Source organism: Berghia stephanieae, chromosome 7 (genome assembly GCF_034508935.2).
Source record: "Berghia stephanieae isolate SIO BIC M18660-M18661 chromosome 7, UCSD_Bste_1.3, whole genome shotgun sequence".
Classification (NCBI taxonomy): Eukaryota; Metazoa; Mollusca; class Gastropoda; order Nudibranchia; family Aeolidiidae; genus Berghia; species Berghia stephanieae.
The window spans coordinates 7,388,653-7,406,152 of record NC_088366.1 but is presented as its reverse complement, the minus strand read 5'-3'; the positions used below and the strand labels follow the sequence as shown (position 1 = coordinate 7,406,152).

At 37.5% G+C, this 17,500-nt stretch overlaps 3 protein-coding genes across 7 annotated transcripts in view; 1 reads left to right on the top strand and 2 right to left on the bottom strand.

The window, feature by feature from the left end:
- The window catches only part of LOC144976511 (sialin-like), a 45,155-nt gene extending 41,877 nt beyond the window's left edge, over positions 1–3,278 (bottom strand). Inside the window, exon 1 of the mRNA XM_078920801.1 lies at positions 3,184–3,278. Coding sequence (XP_078776927.1) covers positions 3,184–3,232 — 49 coding nt within the window. The 5' untranslated portion in view covers positions 3,233–3,278. The remainder of the gene's footprint in view (positions 1–3,183) is intronic.
- The window catches only part of LOC144976509 (putative serine carboxypeptidase CPVL), a 32,684-nt gene that overhangs the window by 8,965 nt on the left and 6,219 nt on the right, over positions 1–17,500 (top strand). For 2 of the 4 annotated variants that reach the window (XM_078920797.1, XM_078920798.1), the window contains exon 3: positions 11,840–12,435. In XM_078920797.1, coding sequence (XP_078776923.1) covers positions 11,840–11,983 — 144 coding nt within the window. In that variant the 3' untranslated portion in view covers positions 11,984–12,435. Of the gene's footprint in view, positions 1–11,839; positions 12,436–13,371; positions 13,520–14,316; positions 14,588–17,500 lie in introns of those variants that run through there. The other 2 variants (XR_013646115.1, XR_013646116.1) reach the window with 2 other exon arrangements.
- LOC144976510 (putative inorganic phosphate cotransporter) overlaps positions 12,506–17,500 on the bottom strand; it is a 21,146-nt gene continuing 16,151 nt past the window's right edge. For both annotated transcript variants that reach the window (XM_078920800.1, XM_078920799.1), the window contains exons 8-11: positions 16,932–17,073; positions 16,391–16,523; positions 15,599–15,840; positions 12,506–13,478 (exon numbers count right to left, since the gene is read on the bottom strand). In XM_078920800.1, the coding sequence (XP_078776926.1) occupies positions 13,302–13,478; positions 15,599–15,840; positions 16,391–16,523; positions 16,932–17,073 (694 nt within the window). In that variant the 3' untranslated portion in view covers positions 12,506–13,301. The remainder of the gene's footprint in view (positions 13,479–15,598; positions 15,841–16,390; positions 16,524–16,931; positions 17,074–17,500) is intronic.

The following is a 17,500-nucleotide window of genomic DNA, read 5'->3' as shown; positions in this document are numbered from 1 at the left end:
ACTACTACCACCACCACCGCCAACACAACATCATTCTCACTACCATTAGGATTTGGAGCTTTACTTCATTTGAAATAAGGAAACTTTGGGGCTGTATTTGGCAATGTGTTTATATATCATAATATAGTTCTAATCAGTTATATATTTAGATTTATACAATATTTAAGCACGATACCAAATACCATCCAAATTCCCTTTTTTGTGTACGGAAATTCCTTTTTTCGGTATAGAAATTCCTCCGAGTGGTGCCTGAAATTCCTGTGAGTCAAATTGAAAATTGACGTCTCTGCAAAGTTTACTATTCTCGTCAAATATCTAATGCCCGTATCTAAGGAGTTAACTTTGCCCATTGATTTGACAGTGCGTGAAAACGGTGCCACACATCAAAGTCGATTTTCTCAAAACTTGGTTTTTACACTCTCCCTACTTCAAACGGTCATATCTCGGCAGTGAAGAATCAGAATTTTATAATTTTGGTATCAAATTTTAAAGCATAAAATAAGCTATGATTGGGTACCAAAAACCCAAAATTGAAAAATCCGACTTAATACCGTTTCGAGGCGGAGGGTCACAAATATTTCTCCGACGAACATAAAAGCGTATCATAAGGAAAATAAAAACCATTATAAATCTGATCATCTTTTGACTTTTACACATTCTGATCACAAGACATATGAAACGTTCTAGCCAGCATGAAGAATAAAAAGTACCGATTTTCTTTGTTTAGAACCAAGACGGCCGCCGTTGCTGGGCGACGTGACATCAGACTATTGAATCCAATTACTCATTAAGAAAAAAAAAGGATGGGTAAAAATCATAACAAAGAGGTGAATGAGTGACGTGAACTTCATTCTATCTATAAATAGAACGAAGTTGACGTCACTTATCCGGAAACGTTCCGTGTTTAGTATTTTGTTCTTTTTTAAAGTTAGTATATTAATTTTTGTTTATTCCTTTTTACAGTCCTGAGCTGCTAGCAGCGTAGACTCGATTTGCTTTGTATTAAAAATCTTAATGAATTTTGCAGTTTTTAAGCTGTCGCCGAATTCAGGCAGATGCAGATCTTCGCTGTCGTTAACTAATAGATAGTATGCGCTTGGCTCAGAATCTCACAACATTGCCATCCGGAAGTATAACGGACCAACACACAAAACTCTGTGTTACCTTGGAAGTTTATAGTCTGTTTAATACAGTTTAGTGAGAATTACACCGCGGATGGCAAAAAACAATAACAAAGACCTGAATGACGTCATCTTCGAACTATCTATAGCCAGACACTAGAACTTTGCGGCTATGTGGTCTAGTGGTATGACACTCGCTTTCGGATCGGAAGGTCCTGGGTTCGAGCCTCGCTCGGCGCATAGTTGAGTCCTTGGAAAAGGAACTTTACTCACATTCTCTCCCCGTACTCAGGTGTAAAATGAGTACCTGGCCGTTAATAGCGTTGTCTCGTCCCAAACATTTTTGTAATATCGCCTGACAGGCTTCATGTCTCGTCCTACATGTTATGTGTTGCTGTTGGCCAAGGACCCCTTGTAAAGCGCTTTGAGCACGTTTAGTGGATATTGCGCTATATAAAAAAGCTCAATTGAAACCGATTAGGACTTAATGTTTGACGTCATTTTTTTAAGGTTTTTGCACCGCATAGTGAGTTGTCGTTGCTCATGGAAACAAGTAATTCCATTGGTTGAACTATTGAATACAACTCACGATTTGTTTTCTTTTGTGACCAAAGACTTGTCTTTTGACGTCATTTTTGGTCAGTATCAGGCTTGAAGTTTATGTAAATGTTGCTGCTCGAAGTCTGAAGAAATAAATAACAATGTGGAATTGAAAGTATGCTTCAATACGCTTCAACAGCCGTCACGTGACTTCCTTCGTAATGACGCATGGTAATTTAGTACCTGGCTCTAAATAATCGGAACAATGGCGGACGCCCTTATGAAATATTTCTCCGACGAGCATAAAAGCGTATTCTTAGGAAAAAATATTATAAATCTGATCATGTTTTGACTTTTACACATTCTGATCATAAGACATTTGAAAAGTTCTAGTCAGCATGAAGAATAAAAAGTACCAATTTTCTTGGTTTAGAACCACGATGGCTGCCGTTGCTGGGCGACGTGACATCAGACTATTGACTCCAATTTCATAAACGAAAACAGATAATGTAGACGTTTCGGGTTTTCCCGTTTGTCAACAAAACAGGATGAATGAAACACTCCAGACGAGTGAGATAATGTGATCGTGGCGTTGTTTAGGTTGCACCAAGTACCTCAATGAAATCTGACACAAACGTTTGACTGGCATTCCTATCTTTTCAAGTCGACCTGATTCCTTGTCATATCATTTAAAAAAACAACAACTCATAAATGTTATTTCCAATTGCAAAAGAACACCACCACCACCACCACCACCAACGACAACAACAATAACAGCATTACTAAGAATATGATAATAACAATAATATCAATAATAATGAAAATAATAATAATAATAATAATAATAATAATAATAATAATAATAATAATAATAATAATAATAATAATAATAATAATAATAATAATAATAATAATAATGATTATGATAATGATGATGATAATAATATAATAATAATAATAATAATAATAATAATAAAAATAATAATAATAATAATAATAATAATAATAATAATAATAATAATAAGAAGAAGAAGAAGAAGAAGAAGAAGAAGAAGAAGAAGAAGAAGAAGAAGAAGAAGAAGAAGAAGAAGAAGAAGAAGAAGAAGAAGAAGAAGAAGAAGAAGAAGAAATAAATAAATAAAGAAACAAATAAAAAAGTAACTACATAAAGGATTGATTAATGTCATGTCTAAAGGGTAACAAGAAATTTCTATTGTCAGAGTAAATACGCAATTAAGGCGACACAACCGTGATTTAATTAATCCGTTTCCTCGAAACGTAACTGAATCATTAAAATTTTCCAAAATGTAAATTATAAATCAAACTAAGTACTTTGATAGTGTACCTTTGGAATCTACACCTGTTTCTTATTTGAACAAATTCCCCTTTGTCTTACCTTTTCTTGGGTGCTTTAATTGTAATCCTAGAACTACCCCATTTTGTTCATTTTTACTGGCGCTGATATGACCTTAATGTGTCGCAAGCGCCGTAAAACCTTTAAAACAAAAAAACAATAACTCACGCATTTCACTGTGATCGGCTGTGTTTGGAACTCTGTCACCGGTTGACATGTTGAGAGAATGTGGAATACTGACAAACCGTGACCTTGCCGTGGCAGTTTTATTATGTGTCTTTCCCTAATCATGTGTAGTTTCCGTCAAGCAACATAGCTGTAATGACATGATAGTTTATGTGTAGACAGACGTCTATAATGATGTATTGTTCCCATTCCATTAGTCAAAACAAATGTATCAGCACGTGATAATGATAATGGAAGTTAGTATTATAGTCCTGTCATTTGCTGTAATGATAATTACAGGAAAGATTGGTTGACACTGAACCGGGCAAGGTCTAAAGTGGGGAAGACCAAAACAACCTTACAAAAATGGGTACTTTCTTCAGACTGCCGGACACACGGCTCAAAACATGGACCATATCCTTCACGAGTGCGAACTTGGACCACATATCAGTAATATGGACCTGAGAGGCTGCACCCCTGAAGCCATCCAATGGATCCCACCACTGGCGCCACACGATATGATGATGATGATAATTGTTAAATGCAGTAGATAAATAGAGGCGCCCGGTTTTTCCATCCAGTCCCGAACAATAGATATCAAATGAAACTATGTGGTCTAGTGGTAAGACACTCGCTTTCGGATCGGAAGGTCCTGGGTCGAGCCTCGCGCTCGGCACATAGTTGAGTCCTTGGAAAAGGCTCTTTACTCACATTCTCTCACCGTACAAGGTGTAAAATGAGTACGTAGCCTTTAACAGCGTTATCTTTGTCCTAAAAATTATAATATCATATAAATAGTATTATTATTATTATTATTATTATTATTATTATTTTTATTATTATTATTATTATTATCATATCATTATCATCATCATCATCATCATCATCATCATCATCATCATAATCATCATCATCATCATCATCATCATCATCATCATCATCATCATCATCAGCATCATCGTCATCATCATCATTATCATTATTATTATTATTATTATTATTATTATTATTATTATTATTATTTATTTTATTATTATTATTATTATTATTATTATTATTATTATTATTATTATTATTATTATTATTATTATTGGGACGAATAAAGGGGATTTTATTTTATTATTTTATTTTTTATTTTTACATGTTTGACTTTTTTCCAATGTTAATCTGGCCACCCTAAAGCAGCAATAAAATAAATAAAAAATATAAAAATTCCCTTTATTCATCCAATAGGGGGAATTTGTCTCTAGGGTCTATTCCAAATGGAAGACATGAATAACCCAGGCGTCAGCCGCAGTGCAGTGCCGCAAATTGAGCTATGGTGATGAGGTGACTTGCTCAAGGCCACACACAAAACGCAGCGGCGGGTGATCGAACTCGATACCTTTTGGGTACAAAGCAAAGACCGTACTGCTATCCACGCTGCCCCAGTAATGTTGCCAGGTGCCTTTTCAAAAATCCTTCCAACTTTGTCCCAGAAATCCGCCAAAATCCGCCAATTTTATCCTCCTTCAACTGCCCAAAATCCGCCAAAATTAAGCCGTTTGATTTAAACTACTTAAAATCAACAATAACATATTGCCTCAGAATAAAAATGATGTCACTAAACGCTACTCAATTATTTACTACTGTTTTCTTTTTAAGGGCATAGAGATTCGGAATTTCGATTTTGTTTGAACAGGAGTTAGACTGTCGGATATCCTTCGGTTAATCAGAACGACTTAGGTTGTGTAATATTGATCTAGGCCAACAGTGCACTCACAATAGATAGTTCGAAGATGACGTCACTCAGGTCTTTATTATTGTTTTTGCCATCCGCGTTTGTGAGTTGTACTCACTAAACTGTATTAACCAGACTATAAAAGTTCATGGTTACACAGAGTTTGTGTGTTGGTCCGTTATACTTCCGGATGGCAATGTTGTGAACTCCTTGGCCAAGCGCATTCTATCTATAGGAGATCCTAACAGTCACTTCAGGGGGAAAAAAAGAAGAAATAATTAGACTTGATTGCTATGCGTTTACCTTTTAAAAGGGTTTACAAATCATTAAAAATCCAGCCAAAAAATCCGTCCTCCGCCAGGCCATAATGTTCTCCCTGCCACGGGATAGTAATTAGATTGAGCTTTATATAGCGCAATATCCACTAAATGTGCTCAAAGCGCTTTACAAGGGGTCCCTGGGCGACAGCAACATTTAACATGTAGGACGGGACATGACGCCTGTTAGGTGATATTACATTTTTTCGGACAAAGGCAACGCTGTTAATGGCCAGGTACTCATTTTACACCTGAGTACGATGAGAGAATGTAAGTAAAGAGCCTTTTCCAAGGACTCAACTATGCGCCGAGTGCGAGGCTCGAACTCAGGACCTTCCGATCCAAAAGCGAGTGTCATACCACTAGACCACATAGCTGCACAGTAGTAGTCGCGTATGGCTACACCTCCAAATTTATTTCGTCAACCCAGCTTCTAAAGTCTTCTTCCGCCCTAATGACGGTTTCGTAGCCACCTTCAAGTTTAGTGGCGGACGATGTGATCGCTGGTCTCTGGGGCTGCCTGACATTTCTGGCAGGTATCACTGTTTCAAAGTTTCCATCTTCACACGTTTGATGCAGTTCTGCCATGTCCTGTTAAGAGGCGATTTGAGGAGGTCCAGTATTTCCTGGCGTTATGAATGCAGGCATTATTTAGATTGGGTCTTTAATGATGTATCCTCCTCTTGGTGTTTCGCTCTTTCACATTTCTCTCCAGTTTTTGCCACGGGATGATAAAAATCCACCAATTTGGCGGAAAATCCACCAACCTGGCAACACTGTCCCCCTCCTTCTCTCCTCCTCCTCCTCCTCCTCCTCCTCCCCCCCCTCCCCCCCCCCCGAAATTTAACCCTCTCTTTACCAGCTATTTTCAGAATTTTACCCTAAACTTCATAATCGCCTAACACAAATTTTTTTCAAGCAGATTAGCAACGAGTATATTCTATATTTTGTTGAGAAAAATAAGGTCTGCAACACAGTGTCGAGTATTTATAGCTATAACTGTAACAAAATGAAATCAGAATAAGAAAACGGTTGGTTCCATCGTCATGAATGTGACGATTTTCCTATGGGTGGTAAGGAGAGGGTTAACCAGTGTACTTTGGGACTGATTTTCCCACACGAAATGGAATTATAATTTCTACCATTATGTCCATTATGATAAGAATGACTGAGGTGGCTGAAATCTGGGTAAGGAGATACGTTTGTCCTTGCTCGTGGCAGACCGATTAAGTCTGGTGATGCGCATTTAAAATAATAATAATAATAATAATAATAATAATAATAATAATAATAATAATAATAATAATAATAATAATAATAATAATAATAATAATAATAATAATAATAATAATATATCTTTATTGTCCTAAAAAAGTGGCAATTTGTTATTTGGTTACACATTTATAACAATACAATATTGACATAGACACACTCACACAGATGCACACTAGTAACATCGTAGTCATCGAGAGAAAAAAAACAACAAACAAACAAAAAACAACAACAACGAACAACAACAAACACCATAAACAACAACATCATCATCATCATCATCATATCATCATCATCATATCAACACAACAACCTTCCTAATATTTTCGTTACAATCCTTCACTTTCACCATTCCCCTATAACACCATTCACCATCTTCGTCATACTCCATATTATATTATTCCTGTAACAAGCTATGAGAGGGAAAGCCTGTAGGTCCTCCTCTCTCTCTTCTCTCTCTCCTCTCTCTCTCTCTCTCTCTCTCCTTTCTCTCTCTCTCTCTCTCCTTTTCCCTTTCTCTCTCTCCTCTCCCCTTTCTTCTCTCTCTCTCCTTCCCCTCTCTCTTATCTATCTATCTATCTATCTATCTATCTCTCTCTCTCTCTCTCTCTCTCTCTCTCTCTCTCTCTCTCTCTTCATCATACTCCATATTATATTATTCCTGTAACAAGCTATGAAAGGGTATATAGCGCTTATATAGCGCTTCATCCCGTTGTCACAGGCTCTTAGCGCTGTACAGTGATATAAAGTAATACATAATACAGTACAACCAATGTATATGGAGAATTGAGAAGAATTTAATTTAACAACAAAACATGATAATAGTATTGCAATTGATGACGTAAAAAGCGAGATTTGAAAGTTGTCCACGAATCTGAGCAACTCACGTGTGATGGGAGAGAGTTCTAAAATTGAAAGGGGGGGGGGGGGGGGGGCGAAAATTGAAAGGATTGCTCATCTCTATGTTACGCAAGGTGTTCGAACTCGATACATTTCGGGTACGAAGCAAAGCCTGTGCCACTGCCCGAGGCACCTGGCTCAACTAATGCCTCCAAAGCAGTTTTCACAAAAAACAACGTGGTGCCTTCGTAACTGTTCATGGCCTATACGACAACCGCGGTAAAAACAAAAGGACGTCAAACTGCCAGTCTTTTCGGATTTCAGTGTCAGGCTAGAACATAACGATGGCTACGGTTCAACCCGTGTACTTAATTTGGAACTGATTTTCCCACATGACATGGGATTATAATTTCTACCATTATGTTCATTATGACGATAATGACTAAGGTTGCTGAAAACTGGGGAATGAGATACGTTTGTCCTTGTTGGTGGTCGACAGATTAATGGCCATGATCTATAGATAGTATGCAGATGACGTCACTCGGGCCTTTGTTATTGTTTTTGCCATCCGCGTTTGTATTAACCAGACTATAAACGTTCATGGTTACACAGAGTTTGTGTGTTGGTCCGTTATACTTCCGGATTGCAATGTTGTGAACTCCTTGGCCAAGCGCATTCTATCTATAGATAGTTTCTATGTTTTACCTTAATACACGTTTTTCGTCTGGTGAATGCAGTTTAGTGAGAATTACTCACAAACACGGAGGGCAAAAAACAATAACAAAGACCCGAGAGAGTTCAACTTCGAACTATCTATAGATAGTTCTTAGTTGACGTCACCCAGGTCTTTGTTATTGTTTTTTGCCATCCGCGTTTATGAGTAAGGCTCACTGAACTGTATTAACCCGACTATAAACGTTCATGGATACCCACAGTTTTGCGTGTGGGTCTGTTATACTTCCGGATGGCAATGTTATGAGCTTCTTAGCCAAGCGCATACTATCTATATCACCTTTTAATGTGCTCGAGGTCATTGGTCACATTGCAAAATCATAATGTGCTCCAAGTGACCCACTTGGTGAAAAGTGTTCACAGCTTTTTAAATATCTCACATCACGATTGGTCATTTGATTCAGCTTGACACATGGATATGTTTATAACATTTGTAAACAAAACAGCGTGGTTTTTTTTGTGTGGTTTTTTTTGTTGTTGTTGTTAATAAATACCCAATCGTTGGACAGCAACAAATCATGTGACTGATGACCTGGTAGAACGAAAACATGAATATAGATAGTATGCGCTTGGCTAAGAAGCTCATAACATTGCCATCCGGAAGTATAACGGACCAACACACAAAACTGTGTGTATCCATGAACGTTTATAGTCAGGTTAATACAGTTTAGTGAGCATTACTCATAAACGCGGATGGCAAAAAACAATAACAAAGACATGAGTGACGTCAACTTCATTCTATCTATAGATCGCTCCCATTATGGTCTTACTCATTGTCGTTACCGTTCTGTTTTATTGTTTTTTTTTGGGTTTTTTTTAAAGGGTTTTACGGCGCTTACAACAAATGTCCCCTATGGGATGAATATATTAAGGGACTTTTATTTATTTATTCATTTACTTATTTATGTATTTATTATTATTATTATTATATTATTATTATTATTATTATTATTATTTATTATATTTTTATTATTATTATTATTATTATCATCATATTATTATTATTATTATTATTATTATTATTATTATATTATTATTATGATTATTATTATTATTATTATTATTATTATTATTATTATTATTATTTATTATTATTATTATTATTATTATTATTATTATTATTATTATTATTATTATTATTATTATTATTATTATTATTATATTATTATTATCATATCATCATTATTATTATTATATTATTATTATTATTATTATTATTATTATATTATTATTATTATTATTATTATTATTTATCTCATTATTATTATTATTGTTATTATTATTATTATTATCATTATTATTATTAATATTATGATTATTACTAGTAGTATTATTATAATTTATTTATTTATTTCGATCGATCAATATTTGAAGGACGAGTTTTCTGGCCAAAATATCAACCTACGTGTTATTTTGTTTCATGGTACATTAGAATTATGATTAAGGCCGAACTACACAGGCCACCGATCAAAGAGAGATTGCCTTACAAAACTGCCATGACATGTTTTAATTGTTTACGTGATGAAGCCCCTATCGAGTTTTTTTTTTTAAACCCACCTGTTACATCCTTATAGATAGAACGAAGATGACGTCACTCAGGTCTTTGTCATTGTTTTTTGCCATCCGCGTTTATACACAATGCTCACTGAACTGTATTAACCAGACTATAAACGTTCATTGATACACACAGTTTTGTGAATTGGTTCGTTATACTTCCGGATGGCAATGTTATGAGCTTCTTAGCCAATTGCATACTATCTATAGATAGTTCGAAGATGACATCACTCAGGTCTTTGTCATTGTTTGTTGCCATCCGCGTTTATGGGTAATGCTCACTGAACTGTATTAACCAGACTATAAACGTTCAATGATACACACAGTTTTGTGAATTGGTCTGTTATACTTCCGGATGGCAATGTTATGATCTTCTTAGCCAAGCGCATACTATCTATACACCTTCCAGTTCACTCAGTACATCATCTGATAAAGAATAAACTATTAGTTCCTCTTTTTCAATACCAATTTTTTAGGCGGGCGATCCTTTTCTATCATGGGACCCCGTGTATGGAATTCTACCCCTAGACCCATCAAGGAACAATCAAATAAATATTATATTGAGTTTTCAGTTGTTTTATATAGCGCAATATCCATTAAACTTGCTCAAAGCGCTTTAACCTGTAGAACGAAACATAACGCCTGTTAGGCGATGTTGGAATTTTTCTTTCTGATATAGACAACACTGTTAACGACCAGGTACTAATTTTACACGGTGAGAGAATGTGTAAAAAGAGTGTTTTTCAAGGACTCAACTATGCGCTGTGAGGCTCGAAACAAAGGAGTTTCCGATCCGAAATCGAGTGTCATACCGCATACAATACATAGCCACACAATCGCGCCGGCTTCAAAAATGTCATCAGATGTGATGAGGAGTTTCTGTGGAGAGGAGGATGTGTGTGTGTATGTTAAAAAATTTAAAAAATTAAAATTGAGCTTTATATAGCGCAATATCCACTAAATGTGCTCAAAGCGCTTTACGAGGGGTCCCTGGTCAACAGCAACATTTAACATGTAGGCGATATTACAATTTTTCGGACAAAGACACCGCTGTTAACGGCCAGGTACTCATTTTACACCCTGAGTACGGTGAGAGAATGTGAGTAAAGAGCCTTTTCCAAGGACTCAACAATGGGCCGAGCGCGAGGCTCGAACCCAGACCTTCCGATCCGAAAGTGAGTGTCATATCACTAAACCACATAGCCGCACATTTGTGTGTGTGTGTATGTGTATGTGCGTGTATGTGTGTGTGTGTGTGTGTGTGTGTGTGTGGATACAGAAGGTTGAAATGGTTGCTAGATTGACACGTATCCTTCATACCCGCCTTCACCCATCACAATGTCCAGCTTGATTGTCCTGGGTTCGATATCGCTCGGCGCATAGTTGAGTCCTTGGATATGGCCTTTTACATTCTCTAACCGCACTCAGGTGTAAAATAAGTACCTGGTCGTTAACAGCGTTGCCTTTGTCCGAAAATAAATTGCATTATCGCCTCACAGGCGTCATGTCCCGTCCTACATGTTAAGTATTGCTGTTGGCCAGGGACCCCTTGTAAAGCGCTTTGAGCACGTTTAGTGGATATTGCCCTGTATAAAAGCTCAATTTAAAGAATTTAATTTAATTTAAAGGCCACAAAAACTTAATCAGATATGATTAGGAGTTTCTGTGGAGAGGATACTGCGTGTGTGTGTGTGTGTGTATGTGTGCGCGCGCGCGTGTGTGTGTGTGTGTGTGTGTGTGGATACAGAAGGTTGAATGGGTTGCCAGATTGACAGGGGTAAAGGACCTTGTATTCTTCATACCCGCCTTCACCCATCTCGAGATCCAGCTTGAATATATGGCATTATTCCACCACCCTCCCCCCCCCCCCCCCCCCCCCACCCCTGTATCTCTTTTGCTTGTCCATTTATTATCATAATTTTTTTTTGTATTTTACGTATAAGAATTTGGGTTTTTTGTTGTTGTTGTTGTTGCTGTTTTAATTGTTTGTTTTTTTGTTTTTTTTTTGTTGTTTTTAATTTTTTGCAGCTTCTTAATTTTAGATAAATCAACCAGATAATCTTAGAGATATAAGCTGACAAAGAGAAGCGTGTCTTATTTTGTAACAACATTATATATATATATATATATATATATATATATTATATATATATATATATATATATATATATTATATATATATATAATGCTCGACGCTCTCATTAAGTTAAATTTATTTTTCCAGCGTACCAGACGGATCAACATTTTCGACTATTACGTCAAAATCACCTTCTTGTACTGGCATTCTCACCATTGTATCTCCCACTACCCGACCTGTAATCGGACCAAAACCCTATCACTTCTAAGTAAATACGTAATAAAGCTTTGAACGCGTTGAATAAAAACTGTTTATATTCATCGATTGCAGAATATTTTCGCACATTTTATTAGTGTGAAATTAGGTGTAAAAGACGGCTGATTGGTCATTATAAATAATCTTTTGGTGCGCATGAATACAAATCCAACGTTTCCAGTTTTTGCTCAAATTGTCATTCAAGCATAATGGGATAGTTACAAATTATGGTGAATAGAAGTACTAATACCATACCATTTGGGTACAAAATATCTAATAATATTACGTGGAGGGGTGGAATATAAATATTCTTTCATTTCTTTGTATTCATTAAACTTGTTATATTTTTATCGTGCAATAAAGCATACTCGCAAGCTTGTTGTGTTATTGGGCACGATGAAAATAACTCGTTTAATACGAAGAGGTGAAAGAATCGTAAATTCATCAATAAAAGCGAGGTAAGAAAAGAACAAAATAGATTGATCGTTTTTTTTTTTTGTTTTGTTTTTTTTTTGTTGTTTTTTTTTTTGCGACAAAAATCAATTTCAAGGGCAAGTCAAGATTTTGAGATAATTTATTTAAGAGAAAGAATATAATTTTTAAAAAAGTTGACGAAACGCTTCAAAATTTAATTAGCAACACGTTTCGGGTTTCACTTTTGTCAGCAAAATATAATGGTGAATTAGAGGTAGAGAACAAATTAATGTGAGATGATATTGCTTGTGTGTAGGTTGTCTCTCTTTGGTGACTTAGCTGTGTAAAGGTCTGATGATGATGATGATGATGATGATGATGATGATGATGATGACGATGATGATGATGATGGTGGTGATGGTAATGATGATGATGATGATAATGATGATGATAATGATGATGATAATGATGATGATGATGGTGATGATGATGATGACGATGATGATGGTTGTGATGGTGATGATGATGATGATGATGATGATGTTGATGGTGGTGATGGTAATGATGATGATGATGATGATGATGATGATGATGATGATGATGATGATGATGATGATGATGATGATGATGATGATGATGATGATGATGATGATGATGATGATGGTGATGGTAATGATGATGATGATGATGGTGATGATGATGATGATGATGATGATGATGATGATGATGATGATGATGATGATGATGACGATGACGACGACGATGATGATGATGATGATGATGATGATGATGATGATGATGATGATGATGATGAAGATGATGATGATGATGATGATGATGATGATGATGATGATGATGGTGATGATGACGATGACGATGATGATGATGATGATGATGATGATGATGATGATGATGATGATGATGATGACCACGACGACGACTATTCTTTATTATGATGATTCCCATCGTGTTTCTGTACAATTGGCGTCTCCTCGTTGATTTCTTCCAAGGCCCAGGGTTGAAGCTCACTGGAGCTGAAGACCAAATAGAAAATACAGGCAAAAACCTGGAGGCCGATCACGATGTAGAAGACGGTGTGCCAGCTGTGACGATCTCTCTGGTGGGAAGACAGAAAATGTGACTGGCCATGTCAGGGAGGTAATATACCATCATCATCATCATCATCATCATCATCATCATCATCATCATCATCATCATCATCATCATCATCATCATCATCATCACCATCATCTTCATCATCATCATCATCATCATCACCATCATAATCAGTTGGAATGAATAATAATAAGAAATAATTTTACTATGGTTAAATTTTAATGATCAGATTAGGGTTCAACAGTCGTGACGTCACTTCCCGATGTGATATGACACTCGCTTTCGGATCGGAAGGTCCTGGGATCAAGCCTCGCTTGGCGCATCGTGGAGTCCTTGAAAAAGGCTCTTTACTCACATTCCATCACCGTACTCAGGTGTAAAATGAGTACCTGGCCGTTAACAACGTTGTCTATGTCGGAAAAAAAATAATAATAATATCGCCTAACGCGTCATATCTCGTTCTACATGTGTCGTGTTGCTGTTGGTCAACACCTCTTGTAAAGCGCCTTGAGAACGTTTAGTGAATATGGCGCTATATAAAAAGCTTAATTAATAATTAATTAATCACGGTGTTACGTCCCTCGTAATGACGAATAGTAACATAGTAACAATGGCGGACGCTGTTATGAAATACTTCTCTGACGAGCATAAAAGTGTATCCAGAGGAGAAAAACATTATAAATCTGATCATGTTTTGACTTATATACATTCTGATCACATGACATGTGAAAAAGGTCCAGCCAGCATGAAGAATAAGAAGTACAATTTTCTTTGTTTAGAACCAAGTTGCTGGTTGCTGGGCGGATACGATATCAGATTTTTAAATTTATTGTGTTCAGTGACCTCGAAGATTCAAAAAAGAAGACTGAGACTTGCGGGGCACTGCTGGGGACACAAGGAGGAGATTGCAAGCAGTCTTGTGTTATGGGAACCACCTGAGCGAACCAGAAGCAGAGGCAGGCAGAATAAAACATACATTGACTGTCTGCTAGATGACACAGGAATGGACAACACCCGGGAGCTGCGTACGCTTATGAAGGACAGGACAGAATGGCGAAGACTTGTGGCTCATGTTGGGCGCCCAAAGGGGCGGCCTAAGTAAGCAAGTAAGTAAGTGTTCAGAAATATTTTTCTGCCCTATATTTTGTTTCTTAAGCTAAGTAATGTATTTATGTTTTTATTGTTTTTGTTGTGGTCTGAAGAAGGGGTTTGAACCCAAAACGTTCCGTGCATGGTTTTATTTTCTGATGCTGTTCTATTCATTTTTGTTCACTACTTCTGACAATGAATCCAATCGTTAATTACTGCAAAATAATACCATTTTAGGGAATATTGATCCCAATTGATAAATATATACTCGTAGACCTTAAAAAAACCCTCCAAAAACGAGCTTTTATTTTGAGAAACATCCACCTAACGAACTCAAAGCGCTTTACAAGCCAACACTTACTAGGTAGGACGAGACATGACGCCTGTTAGGCTATGCTACAATTTCCTTCGGAAAGAGAAAACGCTATTAACGGCCAGGTACTCATTTTACACCTGGGTATGGTGAGAGAATGCGAGTAAAGACCATTTTCCAAGGACTCAACCCTGCGTCGCTCGGAACTCGAACTTAGGACTTTCCGATCCGAAGGCCAGTGTCATACCACTAGACCACATGGCCGTATACATAACAGAACATAACATAACATAACATTACATAACATTACATTACATACATACATACATACATACATACATACATACATACATACATACATACATACATACATACATACATACATACATACATACATACATACATACATACATACATCCCTCCATCCACCCATCCATCCTTCCTTCCATCCATCCACCCATCCATCCATCCATCCACCCATCCTTCCATCCATCCATCCATCCATCCATCCCTCCATCCATCCCTCCCTCCGTCCATCCATCCACCCATCCATCCATCCATCCACCCATCCATCCATCCATCCATCCATCCATTCATCCATCCCTCCAACCATCCATCCACCCACCCATCCACCCACCCCTCCATCCATCTCTCCATCCCTCCATCCATCCTTCCATCCATCAATCCATCCATCCATCCATCCGTCCATACATACATACTTGTGTAGTGAGGTGTCCAGTGAAGATAGGAATGGCAAAAGCGACCCACATGGTCAAGACTTGCCCTAGACTGGCCACGAATCCAGCATGGGCAGGGCTTAGGTCACCAGGATTGGGCAGGAACCCGGAGTAAGCTCCTCCGATGCCGATGGCCCAGACGAGGTAGATGGCAATGGCGAAGTCGAAGGCGCCTTGAGGTAGATAACTCAGTAGAAGAATGGAGACGACCATCAGGATGGTGGCTGTTGGGGGCAGGGTGGATTGTGTGTGCTAAGGTGAGTTATTGGGATTTTATTATAAGAGGTGGTTTACTGGTGATAAGGACACCGACGACGATGATGATAATGATGATGATGGTGGTGCTGGTGGTCGAGATGATGATGATGATGGCTATGATGATGATGATGATGATGGCTATGATGATGATGATGATGATGATGATGATGATGATGATGATGATGATGATGATGATGATGATGATGATGATGATGATGATGATGATGATGATGATGAATAAAAAACGTTACGAACAAAAGTAGTCATGTGAAACATGGAAACAAAAAAAAATATAGTATTGCTAAACTTACAGTATACAAATATTACAGTCGGCATGGTTTTTTTTTGATGTTGTGGACGAAATAAAAGGATAACTTTCTTCAACAAACATGAAATCCTTCAGATTAATAATCCACTTAGTCCCGCAATTTTTTCCCCGGCTTCTATTGTATTCAAAAGATGGAAGCAATTGCTTGCTACCGTTTAGATAAGACGCTTGGTTATTGAACATCTCACCGTATGACTGATTGACTTTCCTGACAGTTGTCCGAGTCACCATTTTTTTCTGTACGACTCTGTCCGAAATCCAGGAGGTGACGAGGACTGTGGGAATGGTGATGACAAAGGGGAGGGAACCCAACATGTTGGTCTGGGGGAAAAGGAGATGAGAGGAGTGCGGTTATGTTAACCAGTTAACTCCCTTACTCTAGAATTAAGTGCTAGTCAATATTTTAAAAAATAATTAAAGAATGAGCTTTATATAGTGCAGGGGGCCCCTGGTCAACAGCAACATTTAACATGTAGGACAGGACATGACGCCTGTTTGGCGATATTACAATTTTTCGGACAAAGATAACGCTGTTAACGGCCAGGTACTCATTTTACACCTGAGTCCGGTGAGAGAATGTGAGTAAAGAGCCCTTTCCAAGGACTCAACTATGCGCCGACGCGAGGCTCGAACCCACGACCTTCCGATTCGAATGCGAATGTCATACCACTAGACCACATAGCCGCCCTAATAATATATAATCGGAAACCAAAACCAAATTTCATGTACCTGCCAATCAGGTAATTTGATGACATCCCTGAGGTACAGAGGTCCCTGTGTGAACACCGTATAGTACATATATTCTACAGACAGCTGGGCCACGATGAAGGCCCACACTGGGCTGGACCGCAAGATTCGACGGACCGGGATACTGTGGAAATATACATAAAATATAAACTATATACAGCTGGGTCATGTGGCCAGAATGGAAAAAGGGTCACTTCCCAAGACAGCCTTGTACTGGACAGCAGATGGGAAGAGAAAGCGGGGAAGACCCAAAGAAACATGGCGAAGGACCATGGAGAAAGAATTAAAGGAAGCAGGCCTGTCCTGGAATACAGCCACCGCAAAAGCAGCCGATGGCAAAAAATGGAGATGTCTGGTGGATGCCCTATGTGCCTCAAGGCCCGAAGAGGATTAAGTAAGTAAGTAAGTAATATACAGGCTGTCCATAAAGTCTGGACACATAGGATAGTTGAATATTTTTGGTATATAATTAGAATTAAGTTTTATTTTCACTATTTATTTTATTCAAATAATATCTTCAATATGAGCGACATCATTTGCAATGCAAATGT